At 49.6% G+C, this 23722-nt stretch overlaps 1 protein-coding gene across 3 annotated transcripts in view; it reads right to left on the reverse strand.

Moving 5' to 3' along the window:
• Positions 1–23722, reverse strand: part of LOC140403346 (pancreatic secretory granule membrane major glycoprotein GP2-like) — a 147210-nt gene that overhangs the window by 69999 nt on the left and 53489 nt on the right. For all 3 annotated transcript variants that reach the window (XM_072491244.1, XM_072491247.1, XM_072491245.1), the window contains exons 2-3: positions 11396–11444; positions 3400–3544 (exon numbers count right to left, since the gene is read on the reverse strand). In XM_072491244.1, coding sequence (XP_072347345.1) covers positions 3400–3544; positions 11396–11444 — 194 coding nt within the window. The remainder of the gene's footprint in view (positions 1–3399; positions 3545–11395; positions 11445–23722) is intronic.

The following is a 23722-nucleotide window of genomic DNA, read 5'->3' on the forward strand; positions in this document are numbered from 1 at the left end:
TAGTGTGGAAGGATGTAGCAGGTTACAGAGGGATATAGATAAGCTGCAGAGCTGGGCTGAGAGGTGGCAAATGGAGTTTAATGTAGAGAAGTGTGAGGTGATTTACTTTGGAAGGAATAACAGGAATGTGGAATATTTGGTTAATGGTAAAGTTCTTGAGAGTGTGGATGAGCAGAGGGATCTAGGTGTCCATGTACATAGATCCCTGAAAGTTGCCACCCAGGTTGATAGGGTTGTGAAGAAGGCCTATGGAGTGTTGGCCTTTATTGGTAGAGGGATTGAGTTCCGGAGTCGGGAGGTCATGTTGCAGCTGTACAGAACTCTGGTACGGCCGCATTTGGAGTATTGCGTACAATTCTGGTCACCGCATTATAGGAAGGACGTGGAGGCTTTGGAGCGGGTGCAGAGGAGATTTACCAGGATGTTGCCTGGTATGGAGGGAAAATCTTATGAGGAAAGGCTGATGGACGTGAGGTTGTTTTCGTTGGAGAGAAGAAGGTTAAGAGGAGACTTAATAGAGGCATACAAAATGATCAGGGGGTTGGATAGGGTGGACAGTAAGAGCCTTCTCCCACGGATGGATATGGCTGGCACGAGGGGACATAACTTTAAACTGAGGGGTAATAGATATAGGACAGAGGTCAGAGGTAGGTTCTTTACGCAAAGAGTAGTGAGGCCGTGGAATGCCCTACCTGCTACAGTAGTGAACTCGCCAACATTGAGGGCATTTAAAAGTTTATTGGATAAACATATGGATGATAATGGCATAGTGTAGCTTAGATGGCTTTTGTTTCGGTGCAACATCGTGGGCCGAAGGGCCTGTACTGCGCTGTATTGTTCTATGTTCTATGTTCTATGATGGAGTTGAAGGAATTTGCTGATGACACCAAGATTGGTGGAGTAGTGGATGAGGTGGAGGGCTGTTGTAGGCTGCAAAGAGACATTGATAGGATGCAGAGCTGGGCTGAAAAGTGGCAGGTGGAGTTTAACCCTGATAAGTGTGAGATGATTCATTTTGGTCAGACAAATATGAATTTGGATTACAGGGTTAACGGCAGGGTTCTGAAGAATGTGGAGGAGCAGAGAGATCACGGAGTTCATGTCCATAGATCTCTGAAAGTTGCCACCCAAGTGGATAGAGCCGTGAAGAAAGTGTGTTAGCGCTTATTAACAGGGGGATTGAGTTTAAGAGCCGTGAGGTTAAGCTGCAACTGTACAAGATCTTGGTTAGACCATATTTGGAGTATTGTGTGCAGTTCTGGTCACCTCATTATAGGAAGGATGTGGAAGCATTGGAAAGGGTGCAAAGGAGATTTACCAGGATGCTGCCTGGATTGGAGGGTAGGTCTTATGAGGAAAGGTTGAGGGAGCTAGGGCTTTTCTCATTGGAGCGAAGGAGGATGAGAGGTGACTTAATTGAGGTGTATAAGATGATGAGAGGGATAGATAGAGTGGACGTTCAGTGGCTTTTTCCTCGGGTGGATGTAGCTGTTACAAGGGGGCATAACTATTAGGTTCATGGTGGAAGACATAGGAGGGATGTCCGAGGTAGGTTCTTTACTCCGAGAGTGGTTGGGGCGTGGAACGCACTCCCAGCTATGGTGGTGGAGTCGGACACTTTCGGAACTTTCAAGCGGTTATTGGATCGGCATATGGAGTGCACTAGAATGATTGGGAGTAGGTTGATTTGATCTTAGTTTCAGACTAGTTCGGCACAACATTGTGGGCCGAAGGGCCTGTGCTGTGCTGTACAGTTCTATGTTCTATGTTCTATGCACGCAGACATTCCATGGGGTCCATGTTTCTTGCCATCGCGGACGCTCACTCAAAGTAGCGTAACGTGTACAACATGGCCTCAACGACATCCAGGGCCACGGTACAAAAGCTCGGGTGCTCGCTCAGCACCCGTGGGATCCCTGAGGTTCTGGTGACAGACAACGGGACGCCCTCCACGAGTGAGGAGTTTGCAAAAACGGAACACATCTGACATCAGAACCGTCCTTACCGCTCCTCATCCATCGGCCTGGCAGAAAGGGCGGTCCAAAAGGGACATAAAATAACGAACCACGAGCTCCATGAACACGGGACTGGCACGGTTCCTTTTTAACTACAGGGGTAGCCCATGAAGAACTGCTGTTGGGCTGAAGGCTTCGATCGGTTGAGCCTCATGTTACTGAACCTCGGTGTGAAAGTGGAGGTTCAGCAGGAGGCCCCGCAGTGACATCATTAACAGAGGACAGCAGGGCGGCAGTTTCACTCGGGGACACGGTCTCTGTTGTAACCTTGGAGACAAGGCGCTGACTCCCAGGTGTCGTGCTGGAGAGAACAGGACCGGCCTCCAACACGTTAGGATTCAGGGGAAAGTCCAGCGGAAGCATTTGGAAGAATGCGATCAGACTTGAGAACGTACAGAGATTATTAATGAGGATATTGCCATGGGCAGCACGGTGGCACAGTGGTTAGCACTGTCGCCTCACAGCTCCAGGGTCCCAGCTTCGATTCCCGCTTGGGTCACTGTCTGTGTGGAGTCTGCACGTTCTCCCCGTGTCTGCGTGGGTTTCCTCCGGGTGCTCCGGTTTCCTCCCACACGTCCCAAAAGACGTGCTGTTCGGTGAATTGGACATTCTGAATTCTCCCTGAGTACCTGAACAGGTGCCGGATTTTCACAGGGATTTTCACAGTAACACCATTGCAGTGTGTCAGCCTACTTGTGACAATAATAAAGATTCTATTTCATATTATTATGAATGAGAAACTGTAGTCAGGAGGAGAGATTGGATTGGCTGGAATTGTTGACCTTTCAACAGAGGCTAAGGGGGGATTTAAACTTTAAAAACTTACCTTGAAGAGTGACATCACAGCAAAGCAGTCACCTGATTGGCTGGTAGGGAAAGTGCTCCAATTAGCAGTAGCTGGGAGAAATTTAACTCTTCGTGTGTTGGTAAGCATTGTGATTGGTAAATAAACTCTTTATTCCTTTCGCTTACTCATTATTTGATATTATATTTGTAATCAGTTAAGGTAAAGTGTAAAAATGGCAGGAGATCCCAGACCCGTGTTATGCTCCTCTGAGAGAGAACGGCAACCGCGCATGCGCGGGTGACGCCAGTTATGCGGCGCCGCCTTTACGCGGGCGACAAGGCCTGGCGCGGGTAGATGACGCGGCCCCGATCCTGGCCCATTGTCAGGGCCTGAATCGGTCGGGATCGGGGCCGTTTCGTGGCGTCGTGAACCTCGACGGCGATCACAACGGCGCGGCCACTTCGGCGCGGGAGTGGAGAGTCCCGCTCTACATCTTCCCTTTCCCAGGATTCACTCCCAGCCCCATTGCTCCGAATAATGATCCCAGTTTCTCTGAAGTTTCACTGATGAGTTTAATTGAGTTTCCCGTGGACTTACCCGTTGAATCTGTACCATCCAGTGAGAAGGTTGTTGTCACATTGAAGACTAGAACAGTCAGTGTTAGCACAGTTTGTGCTCCTCCATGGCTGCTCCAGGACTGTGTGATTCACACACGGGTCGGCAGACAGGAAATGGCAGCAATCTGTTGATTGTAAAGATAAAGTTTAGGAAATGTTCCACACTGACTCGTCTCCATTGAAACATTAAAAACCTCCCTTTCACCCACTGCTCTGCTATCAAATCCCTGAAATGAAAGCGGGAATCTCTGCTCCTTCCCGAGACCAGTACCCGGAACCCCCCACCCTCACCCCCGACCCCCAGCTCCAACAAACTGCAGACTCCTTTCATTCTTTCAACCTGAAAACCTCAACTCCTTGTTCCACTAAATTTCCCACCCAAGATTCCTCGATACTTTCCAGGATCTTTACCTCACTTCCCCTGGGAATCTCCCGATATTCCCCATGTTTCACTCTGTCGGATCCACATCCTCCCTTTCCCTGGATTTAATCCCTGGCCCATTGGTCTGACTAATGATCAGGATGTGCTGACATCATTCCAAATCCACTGGGATTCTCCTCAGTGAGAGCGGATCTCAGGCACGGCTGTGATCCCGTGTCCCACACAAACAGGGTAGATGTCAGGAGAGGCCTCTTCCGGGATTTACCCAGCTCACAAAACCTCACAAGATCTAACGGGATCTGGCGAAACATCACCATCTGCATCCCGCCCATTGTGGGCAGGATGAGTATTTGTCAAGTCAGCATATTAGTGAGGCAGCTAACCTCCGTCGAATATGCAGCTCACCTGATCTATCGAGGCTTTAGGATGTAACCTCCCCGCCTTGGATCCTTAGACAAGTGCAGCTCAGTCCAGGGCCGACTCAGAGGGTCCAAAGATCGGCCTCCATTTTAAAATGACGTCGCGATCTCCTCTTACACTGAGGAGTTCTGGCGAGCGGAGTTCTTCCGTGTCGGAAAAGGGATTAAGTTCGGCCTCGGTGGGGTGTTCTCACTGAGGCCCTGGATTACAGCAGAGTCCCGGTCGATAGCGTGGTCTTTCTCAGCGCTGTGAGCGCCGGAATGCACTCGTAAACGTGCCAAAAGCACCCTCCCTCCAGGGCCCTGTCCCCCTAATCCCACCGAACCGGCACAACTTGGGTCTGTGGGAGCAAACCGGAGATTGGCTAATTGAGTTTACTCCAGGTTGAGTTAGAAAGATTAATTTTCATTACAGAGGATGCTGGGTAAACTCAGCAGGTCTGGCAGCACCTGTGGACAGAGGAGCAGAGGGTGAGATTTAGTGGCCAATCGCACGCGACTTGGTGTCAGGACGAGGCTGTTGAATCTCCAGAAATACGCAACAGTCAAAATGTCTTGTGAGATTCAAGCGAGCCTCGGCAGGCATCATGATCTGGATCTCACCCCCACTGGCTGATTTCAATGCCCAGATGCCGGATTCTCCCGGTGCCCAGGGAAAGGCCGTGACCGGGAGACCTCGCCAGGGTGCCGTTAGTCCTGGCCCACACACGCATGGAGCACACGTAATGACTCCTGAGGGGATGGGGGGGGGAGAATTTCCCAGGGTGATCAGGGAAAGGACAAGGTGGCATTGCCAGGGTTCTTGGGTGGCACTCTCCGGCCGACCCCTCCCTCCACCCAAACCCTCCCTCCCAAAACACTCCCTCTGAACCCCTCCCTCCCCTCAAACGTCTCCTGAACGACCTCACCCCCTCCACCACCTTGCCTCCCTCGAGCTCCTCCTTCCACTGCCTCAACTCCCTCCAACACCTAACCTCCCTCCAGCACCTCACCCACCTCCAATACCTCACCTCCCTCCAACACCTCAACTCCCTCCAACACCTCAGCTCCCTCCAACACCTCACCTCCCTCCAACACCTCAACTCCCTCCAACACCTCAGCTCCCTCCAACACCTCAGCTCCCTCCAGCTCATCACCCACCTCCAACACCTCACTTCCCTCCAGCACCTCACCCACCTCCAACAACTCACCTCCCTCCAACACCTCACCTCCCTCCAACACCTCACCTCCCTCCAGCTCCTCACCTCCCTCCAAAACCTCAACTTCCTCCAACACCTAACCTCCCTCCAACACCTCACCTCCCTCCAGCTCCTCACCCACCTCCAACACCACACTTCCCTCCAACACCTCACCTCCCTCCAACACCTCACTTGCCTCCAGCACTTCACCTCCCTCCAAAACCTCAACTTCCTCCAACAACTAACCTACCTCCAACAGCTCACCTCCCTCCAGCTCCTCACCCACCTCCAACACCTCACTTCCCTCCAGCACCTCACCTCCCTCCAACACCTCACCTCCCTCCAACACCTCACCTCCCTCCAACACCTCAACTCCCTCCAGCTCCTCACCCACCTCCAACACATCAGCTCCCTCCAACACCTTACCTCCCTCCAACACCTCACCTCCCTCCAGCTCCTCACCTCCCTCCAGCTACTCACCTCCCTCCAACACCTCACCTCCCTCCAACACCTCACCTCCCTACAATACCTCACCTCCCTCCAATTGGTCACCTCCCTCCAACACCTCACCTCCCTCCAGCGCCTCACCTCCCTCGAACACCTCACCTCCCTACAATACCTCACCTCCCTCCAGTTGGTCACCTCCCTCCAACACCTCACCTCCCTCCAGCGCCTCACCTCTCTCCAACACCTTACCTCCCTACAATTCCTCACCTCCCTCCAGCTCCTCACCTCCCTCCAGCTCCTCACCTCCCTCCAATGCCTTACCTCCCTCCAGCTCCTCACCTCCCTCCAACACCTCACCTCCCTCCAACACCTCACCTCCCTCCAGCTCCTCACCCACCTCCAACACCTCACCTCCCTCCAACACCTCACCTCCGTCCAACACCTCACCTCCCTCCAGCTCCTCACCAACCTCCAACACCTCACCTCCCTCCAACACCTCACCTCCCTCCAACACCTCACCTCCCTCCAGCGCCTCACCAACCTCCAACACCTTACCTCCCTCCAACACCTCACCTCCCTCCAGCGCCTCACCTCCCTCGAACACCTCACCTCCCTACAATACCTCACCTCCCTCCAGTTGGTCACCTCCCTCCAACACCTCACCTCCCTCCAGCGCCTCACCTCTCTCCAACACCTTACCTCCCTACAATACCTCACCTCCCTCCAGCTCCTCACCTCCCTCCAGCTCCTCACCTCCCTCCAATGCCTTACCTCCCTCCAGCTCCTCACCTGCCTCCAACACCTCACCTCCCTCCGACACCTCACCTCCCTCCAGCTCCTCACCCACCTCCAACACCTCACCTCCCTCCAACACGTCACCTCCATCCAACACCTCACCTCCCTCCAGCTCCTCACCCACCTCCAACACCTCACCTCCCTCCAACACCTCACCTCCCTCCAACACCTCACCTCCCTCCAGCACCTCACCTCCCTCGAACACCTCACCTCCCTACAATACCTCACCTCCCTCCAGTTGGTCACCTCCCTCCAACACCTCTCCTCCCTCCAGCGCCTCACCTCTCTCCAACACCTTACCTCCCTACAATATCTCACCTCCCTCCAGCTCCTCACCTCCCTCCAGCTCCTCACCTCCCTCCAATGCCTTACCTCCCTCCAGCTCCTCACCTCCCTCCAACACCTCACCTCCCTCCAACACCTCACCTCCCTCCAGCTCCTCACCCACCTCCAACACCTCACCTCCCTCCAACACCTTACCTCCCTCCAACACCTCACCTCCCTCAAACACCTCACCGCCCTCCAGCTCCTCACCTCCCTCCAACACCTCACCTCCCTCCAACACCTCACCTGCCTCCAGCTCCTCACCTCCCTCCAGCTCCTCACCTCCCTCCAGCTCCTCACCTCCCTCCAGCGCCTCACCTCCCTCCAGCTCCTCATCTCCCTCCAGCGCACCCATATCTTGGAGTAACTCATCTGTGCAGAAGTCTTGAATCAGCAATAAACCCTTCAAACTCCACCGCACAACTCCCTGCAGACTTCAGCCTTTTCGATGGCTGGAGAATAGCCAATATTGCCCCTTTGCTTAAGAATGGACCCTGCACATCTTTGGAAACACGTGTCTGTGTGGGTTTCCTCCGGGTGCCCCGGTTTCCTCCCACAGTCCAAAGATGTGCAGGTTAGGTGGATTGGCCACTAAATTGCCTTTAGTGTCCAAAAAGGTTAGGAGGGGTTTCTGGGTTATGGGAATAGGGTGGAAGTGAGGGCTTAAGTGCGGTGATCTTTCCAAAGGCCGGTGCAGACTTGATGGGCCAAATGGCCTCCTTCTGCGCTGTAAATCCTCTGATCCATGTAATGGAACCAGGGATAATCCTGGTAATTATAGGCCGGAGGGCTAAAGGCTGTCAGGGCTAAAAGGCTGGGAACAGACGAAGCCTGCGTGGAATATAAGGAAAGTAGGAAGGAACTTAAGCAAGGAGTCAGGAGGGCTAGAAGGGGTCACGAAAAGTCATTAGCAAATAGGGTTAAGGAAAATCCCAAGGATTTTTACACGTACATAAAAAGCAAGAGGGTAGCCAGGGAAAGGGTTGGCCCACTGAAGGATAGGCAAGGGAATCTATGTGTGGAACCAGAGGAAATGGGTGAGGTACTAAATGAATACTTTGCATCAGTATTCACCAAAGAGAAGAAATTAGTAGATGTTGAGTCTGGAGAAGGGTGTGTAGATAGCCTGGGTCACATTGAGATCCAAAAAGAAGAGGTGTTGGGTAGATAAGTCCCCAGGGCCTGATGGGATCTACCCGAGAATACTGAAGGAGGCTGGAGAGGAAATTGCTGAGGCCTTGACAGAAATCTTTGGATCCTCGCTGTCTTCAGGGGATGTCCCGGAGGACTGGAGAATAGCCAATGTTGTTCCTCTGTTTAAGAAGGGTAGCAAGGATAATCCCGGGAACTACAGGCCGGTGAGCCTTACTTCAGTGGTAGGGAAATTACTGGAGAGAATTCTTCGAGACAGGATCTACTCCCATTTGGAAGCAAATAGACGTATTAGTGAGAGGCAGCACGGTTTTGTGAAGGGAAGGTCGTGTCTCACCAACTTGATCGAGTTTTTCGAGGAGGTCACTAAGATGATTGATGCAGGTAGGGCAGTGGATGTTGTCTATATGGACTTCAGTAAGGCCTTTGACAAGGCCCCTCATGGTAGACTAGTACAAAAGGTGAAGTCACACGGGATCAGGGGTGAGCTGGCAAGGTGGATACAGAACTGGCTAGGCCATAGAAGGCAGAGAGTAGCAATGGAAGGATGCTTTTCTAATTGGAGGGCTGTGACCAGTGGTGTTCCACAGGGATCAGTGCTGGGACCTTTGCTCTTTGGAGTATATATAAATGATTTGGAGGAAAATATAACTGGTCTGATTAGTAAGTTTGCAGACGACACAAAGGTTGGTGGAATTGCGGATAGCGATGAGGACTGTCGGAGGATACAGCAGGATTTAGATTGTTTGGAGACTTGGGCGGAGAGATGGCAGATGGAGTTTAATCCGGACAAATGTGAGGTAATGCATTTTGGAAGGTCTAATGCAGGTAGGGAATATACAGTGAATGGTAGAACCCTCAAGAGTATTGAAAGTCAAAGAGATCTAGGAGTACAGGTCCACAGATCATTGAGAAGGTAGTCAAGAAGGCATACGGCATGCTTGCCTTCATTGGCCGGGGCATTGAGTATAAGAATTGGCAAGTCATGTTGCAGCTGTATAGAATCTTAGTTAGGCCACACTTGGAGTATAGTGTTCAATTCTGGTCGCCACACTACCAGAAGGATGTAGAGGCTTTAGAGAGGGTGCAGAAGAGATTTACCAGAATGTTGCCTGGTATGGAGGGCATTAGCTATGAGGAGCGGTTGAATAAACTCGGTTTGTTCTCACAGGAACGAAGGAGGTTGAGGGGAGACCTGATAGAGGTATACAAAATTATGAGGGGCATGGACAGAGTGGATAAGTCCTAGGGGGCATAGGTTTAAGGTGAGAGGGGCAAGGTTTAGAGTAGATGTACGAGGCAAGTTTTTTACGCAGAGTGTAGTGTAGTGTAGTGCCTGGAACTCGCTACCGGAGGAGGTGGTGGAAGCAGGGACGATAGTGACATTTAAGGGGCATCTTGACAAATACATGAATAGGATGGGAATAGAGGGATACGGACCCAGGAAGTGTAGAAGATTGTAGTTTAGTCGGGCAGCATGGTCGGCACGGGCTTGGAGGGCCGAAGGGCCTATTCCTGTGCTGTACGTTTCTTTGTTCTTTGTTCTTTGTAATACAGATAGATTGGAGAGTTGGGCAGGGAAATGGCAGATAGAGTTCAATCTGGACAAATGCGAGGTGATGCATTTTGGAAGATCAAATTCAAGTGTGAATTGTACAGTAAATGGCAGAACCTTAGTAGCATTGACATACAGAGGGATCTGGGCATTCAGGTCCATAGTTCCATGAAAGTGGCAATACAGGTGGATCACATGGGCAAGAAAGGATATGGCATGCTTGTCTTCATCGGCCTTCTTTGAGTACAAGAGTTATCAGGTGATGTTACAGTTGTATAAAACTTTAGTTAGGCCACATTTGGGATATTGCGTGCAATTCTGGTCACCACACTACCAGAAGGACGTGGATCCTGTGGAGAGGGTGCAAAGAAGGTTTACCCAGAATGTTGCCTATTAGCTATCAGGTGCCATCAGGAATAAACTCGGATTATTTTCGTTGGAAAGACAGAGGCTGTGGAGACACCTGATTGAGGTCAACAAACTATCGCGAGGTATAGACAGGGTGAATAGTCGGAAGCTTTGTCCCAGGCTGGAAGACTCAATGACAGGGGGCACAGGTTCCAGGTGAGAAGGGATCAGTTCAGGGGCGATGTGCGATGTGCGGGGAAAGGGTGGTCGATGCCTGGAATGCGTTGCCAGTGGAGGTGTGGACGCAGGCACGATGGTAACATTTAAGATGTACTTCGATATAGGCAGCGCGGTAGCGCAGTGGGTTAGCTCTGCTGCCTCACGGCTCCGAGGTCCCAGGTTCGATCCTGGCACGTGGTCACTGTCTGTGTGAAGTTTGCACATTCTCCCCGTGTTTGCGTGGGTTTCGCCCCGCAACTCAAAGATGTGCAGGCTAGGTGGATTGGCCACGCTAAATTGCCCCTTAATTGGGAAAAAAAAAGAACTGGGTACACTAAATTTAAAAAAAAAAACATGTATTTCGATATTCACTTGAATAGGCGGGAATGGAGGCCACAGATCATTTGGACAATATGTAGTCGGTCTAAATAAGGAATCTGGATTGGTGCAGGCTTGGTGGGCCGAAGGGCCTGGTCCAGGCTGTTCTTTGTTCTCCCTCCTGCTCCCAACCTACCTCCTGTATGTCACCTCCACCCAGATCCTCATCTCCCTCCAGTGCCATGCTTCCCTCCAGCAGCTCACCACCCTCCAGTGCCCAATATTCCTCCAGGGTCTCAACTCCCTCCACTACCTCAAATTCCTTCAGCACCTCTCCTCCCTCCAAAGCCTCACTTGCATCCAGGGCCTCACTTCTCTCCAGTGCCTCAATTATTTCTAATGCCTCACCTCCCCAGGCAAATTCTCGAACTGAGGTAATTGTGCAAACTTTCCCAATTATCCACAAAATCAAATCATCCCAGACCACTCATTATCTCCTCTTGCTGTATAATCCAGATGCCTGAGCCTCAAATGTCACCCATCCACCCCATCACATCATCCACACCCGTCACCCAATCAGTGGAGGCCACAACCTCATCCCAACATTCCAAGCTGGGAACTGTCTTCCCGAAAGCTCTCAGTCTCTCCACCTTCCTCTCGTCCTGAACTCCCTCCTAAATACACACCCTTCAATAAAACCTCTCCAAAAACCACCTTCTCTCTTTCAAACCAATTCTTTGGTCAGGAAGAACCTCTCGAGGTTTTGAGGGGAAGATACTGAACGTGGACAATTGTATTTGTTGTACAATGGCCGACCGTCCTGAATGAATGTTACTCACTCAGACATCCCAGAATCAGCAACAACGTCTTCATCTCACTCGGCATATCCTGCAAAGGAAAAGAGACAATCCGTATGGGAGAGAATTCCGGCAATGGGAAAATTAGAGAGAATGTTAAATTGTGGGTGGGATAGTAAACATTGAGTTTATCTATCTATAGTGAGTGAAGTCTCTCTCTGGGAGTGGGGTAGTAAACATTGAGTTTATCTATCTATAGAGAGTGAAGTCTCTCTGGGAGTGGGATAGTAAACATTGAGTTTATCTATCTATAGTGAGTGAAGTCTCTCTCTGGGAGTGGGATAGTAAACATTGGGTTTATCTACATATAGTGAGTGAAGTCTCTCTCTGGGAGTGGGGTAGTAAACATTGAGTTTATCTATCTATAGTGAGTGAAGTCTCTCTCTGGGAGTGGGATAGTAAACATTGAGTTTATCTATCTATAGAGAGTGAAGTCTCTCTGGGAGTGGGATAGTAAACATTGAGTTTATCTATCTATAGTGAGTAAAGTCTCTCTCTGGGAGTGGGACAGTAAACATTGAGTTTATCTATCTATAGTGAGTGAAGTCTCTCTCTGGGAGTGGGACAGTAAACATTGAGTTTATCTATCTATAGTGAGTGAAGTCTCTCTCTGGGAGTGGGACAGTAAACATTGAGTTTATCTACCTATAGTGAGTGAAGTCTCTCTCTCTGGGAGTGGGATAGTAAACATTGAGTTTATCGACCTATAGTGAGTGAAGTCTTTCTGGGAGTGGGATAGTAAACATTGAGTTTATCTACCTATAGTGAGTGAAGTCTCTCTGGGAGTGGGAGAGTAATCATTGAGTTTATCTATCTATAGTGAGTGAAGTCTCACTCTCTGGGAGTGGGATAGTAAACATTGAGTTTATCTAGCTATAGTGACTGAAGTCTCTCTCTGGGAGTGGGATACAAAACATTGAATTTATCTGTCTATAGTGAGTGAAGTCTCTCTGGGTGTGGGATAGTAAACATTGAGTTTATCTATCTAAAGTGAGTGAAGTCTCTCTCTCTGGAAGTGAGATAGTAAACATTGAGTTTATCTATTTATAGTGAGTGAAGTCTCTCTCTCTGGAAGTGAGATAGTAAACATTGAGTTTATCTATCTATAGTGAGTGAAGTCTCTCTGGGAGTGAGATAGTAAACATTGAGTTTATCTATTTATAGTGAGTGAAGTCTCTCTCTCTGGGAGTGGGATAGTAAACATTGAGTTTATCTATCTATAGTGAGTGAAGTCTCTCTGGGAGTGGGATAGTAAACATTGAGTTTATCTATCTATAGTGAGTGAAGTCTCTCTGGGAGTGGGATAGTAAAGATTGAGTTTATCAATCTATAGTGAGTGAAGTCTCTGGGAGTGGAATAGTAAACATTGAGTTTATCTATCTATAGAGAGTGAAGTCTCTCTCTGGGAGTGGGATAGTAAACATTGAGTTTATCTATCTATAGTGAGTGAAGTCTCTCTCTCTGTGTGGGATAGAAAACATTGAGTTTATCTATCTACAGTGAGTGAAGTCTCTCTGGGAGTGGGATAGTAAACATTGAGTTTATCTATCTATAGTGAGTGAAGTCTCTCTGGGAGTGGGATAGTAAACATTGAGTTTATCAATCTATACTGAGTGAATTCTCTCTGGGAGTGGAATAGTAAACATTGAGTTTATCTATCTATAGAGAGTGAAGTCTCTCTCTGGGAGTTGTAAGGTTTTCGGGCAATTCGGCCCTTTTGGAGAAACCCAGAGACTGTAAACTGACTTTTCAGCCAAGAGAACAGAACCAGTTTTCCCAGCAGGCTTGGTCCGCTGAGCTGAGTAGGGACATAAGCACATAAATATTTACAAACACCCCCCTAGGAGCTACAAGGAAGAAGGAGCCAGACAACAAGATAACATCAAAACACAGACAAAGGGGCACGGGAATACACAGGAGGCTTGCCTGCAAGCAGGACAATGGGATGGTCATAGCCCCATGCAAATGTAAATGACCTGGCCTCCACCAGAGCAGAATCCAATTAACACCCCATCAACATAGCGAGGTGAGAATAGCAGCCATCTCCGGAGCAGCTGGAAGACACTGAAATTCTCCACAAAAGAGCCTAACCTCGTTATCCTAGAAATCAGACTGTCTGAGTCCAGCATATTGCGCTGGAAAAGCCCCTAGAAAATCAGCGGTAGAGAAAAACCAAGTTGGAGGCGGACCTGGGGGAGGTACTCCAATCTTGACAGAAGCTACCGGCAGAAACTCACTGGGAGGAGGGGGGCGGAGCCAGCGCCAAATTCAAATCGCGCAGGTCTGAAAAAAAACAAGTTGGAGGCGGACCTGGGGGAGGTACTCCAAGCTTGACAGAAGCTACCGGCAGAAACTGACCTGAAGGAGGGGCGGAGCCAGCGCCAAATTCAAATCGCGCAGGTCTGCCTAGCTGGAAGGGGCGGACCTGCGAGGAATACCCGGAAACATACAGCTCTGACCGGCTCAAAGGGGGCGGGACCAGCGGGAACTTTAAAACTTACCTTTTTCAATGCAAAAGGGGCTGGCCGATCACAGAACAAAGCCAGGTATAACAATATAAAAGGGGCTGTGTTTTCAATTGGGGGGCTCTTCGTTCTTGGCTCGACCTCTGCACCCCTGACTTGACCTCTGCAGCCTGTGACCGTAAGTATCCTGCAGCAGCTTGCGAAACTCCCTTGACTTTAATAGTGGTTGAGGCTTTGGGGAAGGGAACTTGTTTTGTGCTTTGTGCTATTGCTAAAAACTGTGTAATCATAAGAATTTTCGTTGTGTCCGCTATATTACCTTTGAATAGACTTAGTGTGTATTAGAGCATAAGATTTTATTGTGTTTCTTCTGTTGATGATTTTGACCTGGGTTTTACAATAAACCTTGATTTGATGATAATTGGAGTCGTTTAAATTCTTCAATCTTTCACCAGCGATCTCTGACCAAGTCATTGTTAAAAATACTCCTCACCTTAATTCCGGGTTCAAGAATCGAGGGTCATCTTGAGCGATTCACTCAGGACAGACTGCTGGTTAGGAAATAAACAGCAGTGTCCTATTCTCTCCCTTGGGAAAGCTACTCTAGTGGAGTAGGAACCGGGTGGGTGTTGTACCACCGGCAAGAGAGAGAATCACCTGGGTATTGGTAGGGGTCTGGAGATCTGTGTGATATAAGTCTCAGGCTGTCGGTTAGGAATAAACGGCAGGCTTGAATCAGTGCTCTCTTCAGTGGAAGTGTCCCAGTGCGACATCCCCTGGCCTCTGAAGTTTCAGTGCCAGCTGGAGAGAGACACACACAGATATTCAAACCCCAGATATCGGCCCAGTAGTGGAGTAGCGGAGATGGCACCCTCTACAATGGCGACCGGGGCAGGAGCCCGGTGGTTTGGAGTATGTGACTTGGCAGAGGGGGTGAGGGAACGAAGCAAAATGGAGGAGAGAATATCCTCATATTTGTGGCAAAAGGTCAACCTCACCAAACCTTGGGTCTCAGAATTGATCAATGCGGAGCAACCGGTAATGGCAGCGGCTGCATGGACAGAAAGCAAGGCGCACAAAAGGCACTTGGAGAAGGCAGTTTGGCTGGTTTGCCTGTCCGAGCAGGTAGTCAAGACAGAGGATAGGGTCGAAGAGTTAGAGCAGGAGTTGAGAGAAGTGAGGGCCAGCGCAGGGGACAGCGCTAGCGCAGCGGAACGACTGCGGGAAGAAATGGCAGAAATTAAACAGGACAGCGCGAGTGTAGCGGAACGACTGCGGGAAGAAATGGCAGAAATGAAACAGGAAAGCGAGTCTAACCGGTGTGAGAAGGACTATCTCCACTGCCAGATAGTGGAGGGTAAAGAAAAGGAACGGAGGCTCCAGGAACTCTATGCTCGGAGTACAGAGCAGTGTAGGAAGCTGGAGGGGAAGTCCCGGGACATCCAGGCAGCGTACCGAGTGGCTCGCGAGGAAGTAGGGGACTGTGCCCATGGGCCGTGCCAGGCACGAATAACGGAGTTGGAGGAGACCTTGTCCAAGTTCAGGGGACAGATACACCTGGTAGGTCCAAGGGGGTTCCCTAGGGGCAAGGTGCTCCTCGCAGCGGATGATTCCCCAAAGGCCAAGGGGAATAGACCGCCTCCTGAGGCACCGGGATTGTGTCCGGGTCGGCAGGGGGGGATCGGACTGCACGTTCAGGAGCAAGTCCAAGGGGGGTCGGCAGGGTACCCCCAGCTGGCGGCGTGTCCGCCTGGTTTCGTATGTGGGTCCCCATGGGATGGGGACAGACCGCTGCCTGGGATGCCGGTGATGGGGCCGGGTCAGCAGGTAGGGTTTGGACCGCCCGGTCAGGGGCAGGTCCAAGGGGGGTCAGTGGTGTATCCCCAGATAGCGGCGTCTCCTATATGGGTATTTAGCCCGGGGACAGGGGGGCTACCCAACGAGGCAGGAGAGCTGGACAGTGGGGAGGAGGAGCAGGAACCCCAGGTAGGGCAGATGTGCCCTGTCAGGCAAAGAAGGTATGGTCCCCCGGCGGGGATGGCAAACAGGGGACCGGTTGAGGGCGACATTATCGTTCCTCATGGGGCATCCGCGCTCAGGGGGATGGTGGCCCACGTTCCCAGACTAACTCCAAAGGGGGATCCGTCGCTGCATTTTATGGAGGTGGAACAGGCTGCCAACATCAATGACTGCGACGAAGGGGAGCAAATAAAGATGCTCCTGATAACCCTAGATGCCCAGCTATGCAGGACAGTGACCTCTGGGAATGGGGAAGACCTGACACCTGGGCGGCAGCACAGACTGCTGTTCTGGAGGCAATGGGCTTGAATCTGGGGAGCCCTTTCATGAGGGTGGGGGAAACCAAGCAGCAACCAGGGGAATCTCCCACTATGTTCGCAGACAGGCTGTGGACTGTCTATGTGGAGGCGTGTGGGGCTCCCGCGGATAGGCAGAATTTAGATGAGAGAACAGCCCACTGGCTGAAGACCCTCGTAGCTAACTGTCTCCCTCACGTTAGGGCAAAGGCCGAACACTGGTTCGACCCGCAGAGTCCGGACCTTAATGAGGCAGAGGTCCTTAGGAAACTCACCCTTGCATATCGTAATGGGGAGAGGGGTGAGGACAAGCCCCTTAAGGGTAGGGTGCATGAAATCGCGCCAGCAGCCCCTAAGAGAGAGTGGAAGCATGAGGGCACCCGGACCTCCGACGAGAAACCGGTATGCTACGGGTGTGGGAAGGCCGGGCATTTCAAGAGGGAATGTAAAAACCCTAGCAAGCAGGAGAGGGCTCCCGCAGTAGAAAGTCAGACCCCGGCGGCAGGAGCAGCTGCCCCGGGAACCATCGAGATAAGTAACATTTTAGCCCTTTTGCAAGGCTCAGGACAGGTGGCAATGGCAACGGGCCAGGGCCTGCCCGCACCCACACCACAAGAACCCGTATGACTACCCAGGGAGCAGCCTCAGGAAAAAGGGAGCGCAGGGGTAGTTCTAGCCCCAGACCCTGGTCCGGTCCAGGTGCAGGGTCCCATTCTGGAGGCTGCCTCAGGGGCTATTTGCAGTTTAAATCCCTTAAGGTGGGACCCATGCGAACGCCACATCAGTCAATTTAAATTGTTCCACCCCATAAGGACAAGAAAGAGCAAGGTGGGGGGGAGACTGGGGGTGGTAGTGGAGAAACCCCATGTAGAATTAACGACGGTGGGGGAGGTCCCTGACTCCACGGTCACACAACCGGTGACAAGGTGCTGTCCCGAAGGGGCAGTCCCAAAGAGACCGACAGTGCTGCAAGCACCCAGCCCAGGGACAGTAACGATTCCTAAGCCCTTACCTGTGGGTCAGGTGGCCTGCCTTAGTATAGAGGCTAAGGAGGCGGAGGAAGTGGAGGTATCACCTTGGGTTTGGGAACCAGTCAGGGGACGAAGGAGCAATCGGGTCTCCAAGCCCCCTCTAAGATGGTCCCCATCACACCTCCCAATAACCCGGTCCCGCAGTAAGGGGGCCCGAGGGGAAGGGAGCGATGAGGGATCACCGAACCCTGTTGGGAAAGGAGAGGCAAGGGGCAGCCCGAACCCCCGGGAGGGGACGGTCTGGCCCGAGCCGTTGGACCAAACAGGTGAACTGCCCCAGTTTAGCGGGGCACAGTTTTAATTTGGCCACCCGGAGACGGGTGGCATTGTATATAGCATTCCCCCCCTGTTAGTTCTAATTAGTGTGTAGTTGTGTGTGAAGTATTTAGGATCGTGGGAACACAGAAGCGCCTGGTGCAAGGGTAAAATGATGAAGCACCAGGCACTAGGACCCTGGTGCAGCCGGGCTGTAAACACAGAATCACAGACAGGCTGCGGCAACTTCAAAGCGGGAGCTGCTGCTGCCGCCGGATAGCGGCAGGCACTAGGACCCTGGGGAGCCGGGCTGTGGACACAGAATCACAGACAGGCTGCGGCAACTTCAAAGCGGGAGCTGCTGCTGCCACCTGGATAGAACCCATGCACTTTAAGGTAGGTAGGGCTGTAGAGGCAAGAATGTGTTTTGTTTTTTACAGATGGGGCACCCGACGATGTGGAGTTTGAGGATCTTGGCGATGGTGGGACCGGGAGAACTCCGCAGAGGCGAGACAGAAGAGTCCTTCGACTGACCGGGTTAGGGTGACTGAGGGCAGGCGGGTGTGTTTAACCTGTGAGGGGGACGTTCCTTTGGGGAGATGGTGGTGGCCCAGGAAGCTGAGGCTGGACATGAGGGATCGGTCCTCGGACTGGGAACGCCTGGACACCAACACCTAACGGACCATCACGGGGTCACCGGGTAGGATCACCGTTTGCGGGGATAAGGGGTGGGCTTCTGACCGGGGCATTTATTGGTGTTCATGGGGATCTACCAAGGCATGTCCACAAGGGGCATTAATCACTTTTGTAAGGTGGTGGCAGAACCCAGGGAACGGGATAAATTGACCGCAGTGGGGAGGGATGTGTAACGCCCAGGGAAGGGATGACTGTAGAAGCTACCGAACTGCTGGTTCAGGTAAAGCGACCCCTGCCCACAGCCCAACCGATCGACCCTCACAACTGTCCGATCACCACCAGGGGGGGGGCCTGAGAATGGTTTAGTGTTTGCCCCCACAAAGGAAATGTTGTACAGGGGGTACATTATGCTGTCGCCTCAGTTGGACTAAACCTTTCAGCTGCAGGTATCGACGATGGAGGATAAATGAAGAGCCCTCAACGGGAAGAAGCGAAGTGCAGCCAAGAAAGGAGGATCCTTGGTGAAATAAACAGATGCAATTGTAAATAGTTGTATGGATTCGCGTGAAATGTGTACTTGATTGTGATATATGTACAGGGACCCTTACGTTTGGGGTCCCGTTGAAATGTGTATATGTTACTGTCTGCTTGAATTAAGTATGGTCTTGTCTTTCCCTCTCATTGAAATCAGGGGTAGCCTAGATTAAGGGAACTGTCTTGGGAATTGTAATTTCGCATGTTGTTGGGGGGGACATACGGTCCACACAAGGGGAAATAATTGCCCTTCACCTGTGTCGATACGGTCCAAGCAGGTAGGGACGTATCGAAGGGGCATCTGTAAGGTTTTCGGGCAATTCGGCCCTTTTGGAGAAACCCAGAGACTGTAAACTGACTTTTCAGCCAAGAGAACAGAACCAGTTTTCCCAGCAGGCTTGGTCCGCTGAGCTGAGTAGGGACATAAGCACATAAATATTTACAAACACCCCCCTAGGAGCTACAAGGAAGAAGGAGCCAGACAACAAGATAACATCAAAACACAGACAAAGGGGCACGGGAATACACAGGAGGCTTGCATGCAAGCAGGACAATGGGATGGTCATAGCCCCATGCAAATGTAAATGACCTGGCCTCCACCAGAGCAGAATCCAATTAACACCCCATCAACATAGCGAGGTGAGAATAGCAGCCATCTCCGGAGCAGCTGGAAGACACTGAAATTCTCCACAAAAGAGCCTAACCTCGTTATCCTAGAAATCAGACTGTCTGAGTCCAGCATATTGCGCTGGAAAAGCCCCTAGAAGATCAGCGGTAGAGAAAAACCAAGTTGGAGGCGGACCTGGGGGAGGTACTCCAATCTTGACAGAAGCTACCGGCAGAAACTCACTGGGAGGAGGGGGGCGGAGCCAGCGCCAAATTCAAATCGCGCAGGTCTGAAAAAAACCAAGTTGGAGGCGGACCTGGGGGAGGTACTCCAAGCTTGACAGAAGCTACCGGCAGAAACTGACCTGAAGGAGGGGGCGGAGCCAGCGCCAAATTCAAATCGCGCAGGTCTGCCTAGCTGGAAGGGGCGGACCTGCGAGGAATACCCGGAAACATACAGCTCTGACCGGCTCAAAGGGGGCGGGACCAGCGGGAACTTTAAAACTTACCTTTTTCAATGCAAAAGGGGCTGGCCGATCACAGAACAAAGCCAGGTATAACAATATAAAAGGGGCTGTGTTTTCAATTGGGGGGCTCTTCGTTCTTGGCTCGACCTCTGCACCCCTGACTTGACCTCTGCAGCCTGTGACCGTAAGTATCCTGCAGCAGCTTGCGAAACTCCCTTGACTTTAATAGTGGTTGAGGCTTTGGGGAAGGGAACTTGTTTTGTGCTTTGTGCTATTGCTAAAAACTGTGTAATCATAAGAATTTTCGTTGTGTCCGCTATATTACCTTTGAATAGACTTAGTGTGTATTAGAGCATAAGATTTTATTGTGTTTCTTCTGTTGATGATTTTGACCTGGGTTTTGTAATAAACCTTGATTTGATGATAATTGGAGTCGTTTAAATTCTTCAATCTTTCACCAGCGATCTCTGACCAAGTCATTGTTAAAATACTCCTCACCTTAATTCCGGGTTCAAGAATCGAGGGTCATCTTGAGCGATTCACTCAGGACAGACTGCTGGTTAGGAAATAAACAGCAGTGTCCTATTCTCTCTCTTGGGAAAGCTACTCTAGTGGAGTAGGAACCGGGTGGGTGTTGTACCACCGGCAAGAGAGAGAATCACCTGGGTATTGGTAGGGGTCTGGAGATCTGTGTGCTATAAGTCTCAGGCTGTCGGTTAGGAATAAACGGCAGGCTTGAATCAGTGCTCTCTTCAGTGGAAGTGTCCCACTGCGACATCCCCTGGCCTCTGAAGTTTCAGTGCCAGCTGGAGAGAGACACACACAGATATTCAAACCCCAGATATCGGCCCAGTAGTGGAGTAGCGGAGATGGCACCCTCTACAGAGTGGGATAGTAAACATTGAGTTTATCTATCTATAGTGAGTGAAGTCTCTCTGGGAGTGGGATAGCAAACATTGAGTTTATCTATCTATACTGAGTGAAGTCTCTCTGGGAGTGGGATAGTAAACATTGAGTTTATCTATCTACAGTGAGTATAGTCTCTTGGGACGTGGGATAGAAAACATTGCGTTTATCTATTTATAGTGAGTGAAGTCTCTCTGGGAGTAGGATAGTAAACATTGAGTTTATCTATCTCTAGTGAGTGAAGTCTCTCTCTGGGAGCGGGATTGTAAACATTGAGTTTATCTGTCTCTAGTGAGTTAAGTCTCTCTCTGGGAGTTGGATAGTAAACATTGAGTTTATCTATCTATAGTGAGTGAAGTCACTCTGGGAGTGGGATAGTAAACACTGAGTTTATCTATCTCTGGTGAGTGAAGTCTCTCTGCGAGAGGGATAGTAAACTTTGACTTTATGTATCTGTAGTGAGTGAAGTCACTCTGGGAGTGGGATAGTAAACACTGAGTTTATCTACCTCTCGTGAGTGAAGTCTCTCTGGGAGTGGAATAGTAAACATTGAGTTTATCTATCTATAGAGAGTGAAGTCTCTCTCTGGGAGTGGGATAGTTAACATTGAGTTTATCTATCTATAATGAGTGAAGTCTCTCTCTCTGAGTGGGATAGTAAACATTGAGTTTATCTATCTATAGTGAGTGAAGTATCTCTCTCTGAGTGGGATAGTAAACATTGAGTTGATCTATCTATTGTGAGTGAAGTCTCTCTGGGATTCGGATAGTAAACATTGAGTTTATCTATCTATCGTGAGTGAACTCTCTGGGAGTGGGATCGTAAACATTGAGTTCATCGATCTCATGTGAGTGAAGTCTCTGGCAGAGGGATAGTAGACATTGAGTTTATCTATCTATATTGAGTGAAGTCTCTCTCTGGGAGTGGGAGAGTAAACACTGAGTTTATCAATCTATAGTGAGTGAAGTCTCTCTGGGAGTGGGGTAGAAACATTGCGTTTACCTATCGAAAGTGAGTGAAGTCTCACTGGAAGTGGGATAGTAAGCATTGAGTTTATCGATCTATAGTGAGTATAGTCTCTTGGGACGTGGGATAGAAAACATTGAGTTTATCTATTTATAGTGAGTGAAGTCTGTCTCTGGGAGTGGGATAGAAAACATTGAGTATATCCATCAATAGTGAGTGAAGTCTCTCTCTGGGAGCGGGATTGTAAACATTGAGTTTATCTATCTACAGTGAGTGAAGTCACTCTGGGAGTGGGATAGTAAACACTGAGTTTATCTATCTCTGGTGAGTGAAGTCTCTCTGGGAGTGGGATAGTAAACATTGACTGAATGTATCTATAGTGAGTGAAGTCTCTCTGGGAGTGGGATAGTAAACACTGAGTTTATCTACCTCTCGTGAGTGAAGTCTCTCTGGTAGTGGGATAGTAAACATTGAGTTTATCTATCGAAAGTGAGTGAAGTCTCTCTTGGAGTGGGATAGCAAACATTGAGTTTATCTATCTATAGTGAGTGAAGTCACTCTGGGAGTGGGATAGTAAACACTGAGTTTATCTACCTCTCGTGAGTGAAGTTTCTCTGGGAGTGGGATAGTAAACATTGAGTTTATCTATCTATAGTGAGTGAAGTCTCTCTCTGCGAGTGGGATAGTAAACATTGAGTTTATCTATCTATAGTGAGTGCAGTCTCCCTGGGACTGGGATAGTAAACATTCAGTTTATCTATCTATCGTGAGTATAGTCTCTCTGGGAGTGGGATAGAAAACATTGAGTTTATCTATTTATAGTGAGTGAAGTCTCTCTGGGAGTGGGATAATAAACATTGAGTTTATCTATTTATAGAGAGTAAAGTCTGTCTCTGGGAGTGGGATATTAAACATTGAGTTTATCTATCAATAGTGAGTGAAGTCTCTCTCTGGGAGCAGGATTGTAAACATTGAGTTTATCTATCTATAGTGAGTGAAGTCTCTCTCTGGGAGAGGGTAGAAAACATTGAGTTTATCTATCTCTATTGAGTGAAGTCTCTCTCTCTGGGAGTGGGATAGTAAACATTGAGTTTATCTATCGATAGTGAGTGAAGTCTCTCTGGGAGTGGGATAGTCAACATTGAGTTTATCTATCTATAGTGAGTGAAGTCTCTCTCTGGGAGAGGGATAGAAAACATTGAGTTTATCTATCTCTATTGAGTGAAGTCTCTCTCTCTGGGAGTGGGATAGTAAACATTGAGTTTATCTATCGATAGTGAGTGAAGTCTCTCTGGGAGTGGGATAGTAAACATTGAGTTTATCTATCTATAGTGAGTGAAGTCTCTCTGGGAGTGGGATAGTAAACATTGAGTTTATCTATCTATAGTGAGTGAAGTCTCTCTCTGGGAGTGGGATAGTAAACATTGAGTTTATCTATCTATAGTGAGTGAAGTCTCTCTCTGGGAGTGGGATAGTAAACATTGAATTTATCTATCTATCATGAGTATAGTCTCTCGGGGCGTGGGATAGTGAACAATGAGTTTATCTATCTATAGTGAGTGAAGTCTCTCTGGGAGTGGGATAGTAGACATTGAGTTTATCTATCTATAGTGAGTGAAGTCTCTCTCTCTGGGAGTGAGCTAGTAAACATTGAGTTTGTCTATCTATAGTGAGTGAAGTCTCTCTCTGGCAGTGGGATAGTAGACATTGAGTTTATCTATCGATAGTGAGTGAAGTGTCTCTCTCTGGCAGTGGGGTAGTAAACATTGAGTTTATCTATCGATAGTGAGTGAAGTCTCCCTGGGAGTGGGATAGTAAACATTGAGTTTATCTATCTATATTGAGTGAAGTCTCTCTCTGGGAGTGGGACAGTAAACATTGAGTTTATCTATCTATAGTGAGTGAACTCTCTCTCTGGGAGTGGGATAGTAAACATTATGTTTATCTATTTATAGTGAGTGAAGTCTCTCTGGGAGTGGGGTAGTAAACATTGAGTTTATCTATTTATAGTGAGTGAAGTCTCTCTGGAACTGGGATCGTAAACATTGAGTTTATCTATCTATAATGAGTGAACTCTCTCTCTGGGAGTGGGATAGTAAACATTATGTTTATCTATTTATAGTGAGTG

The sequence above is a fragment of the Scyliorhinus torazame genome, chromosome 27 (genome assembly GCF_047496885.1).
Source record: "Scyliorhinus torazame isolate Kashiwa2021f chromosome 27, sScyTor2.1, whole genome shotgun sequence".
In the NCBI taxonomy this organism is placed as follows: Eukaryota; Metazoa; Chordata; class Chondrichthyes; order Carcharhiniformes; family Scyliorhinidae; genus Scyliorhinus; species Scyliorhinus torazame.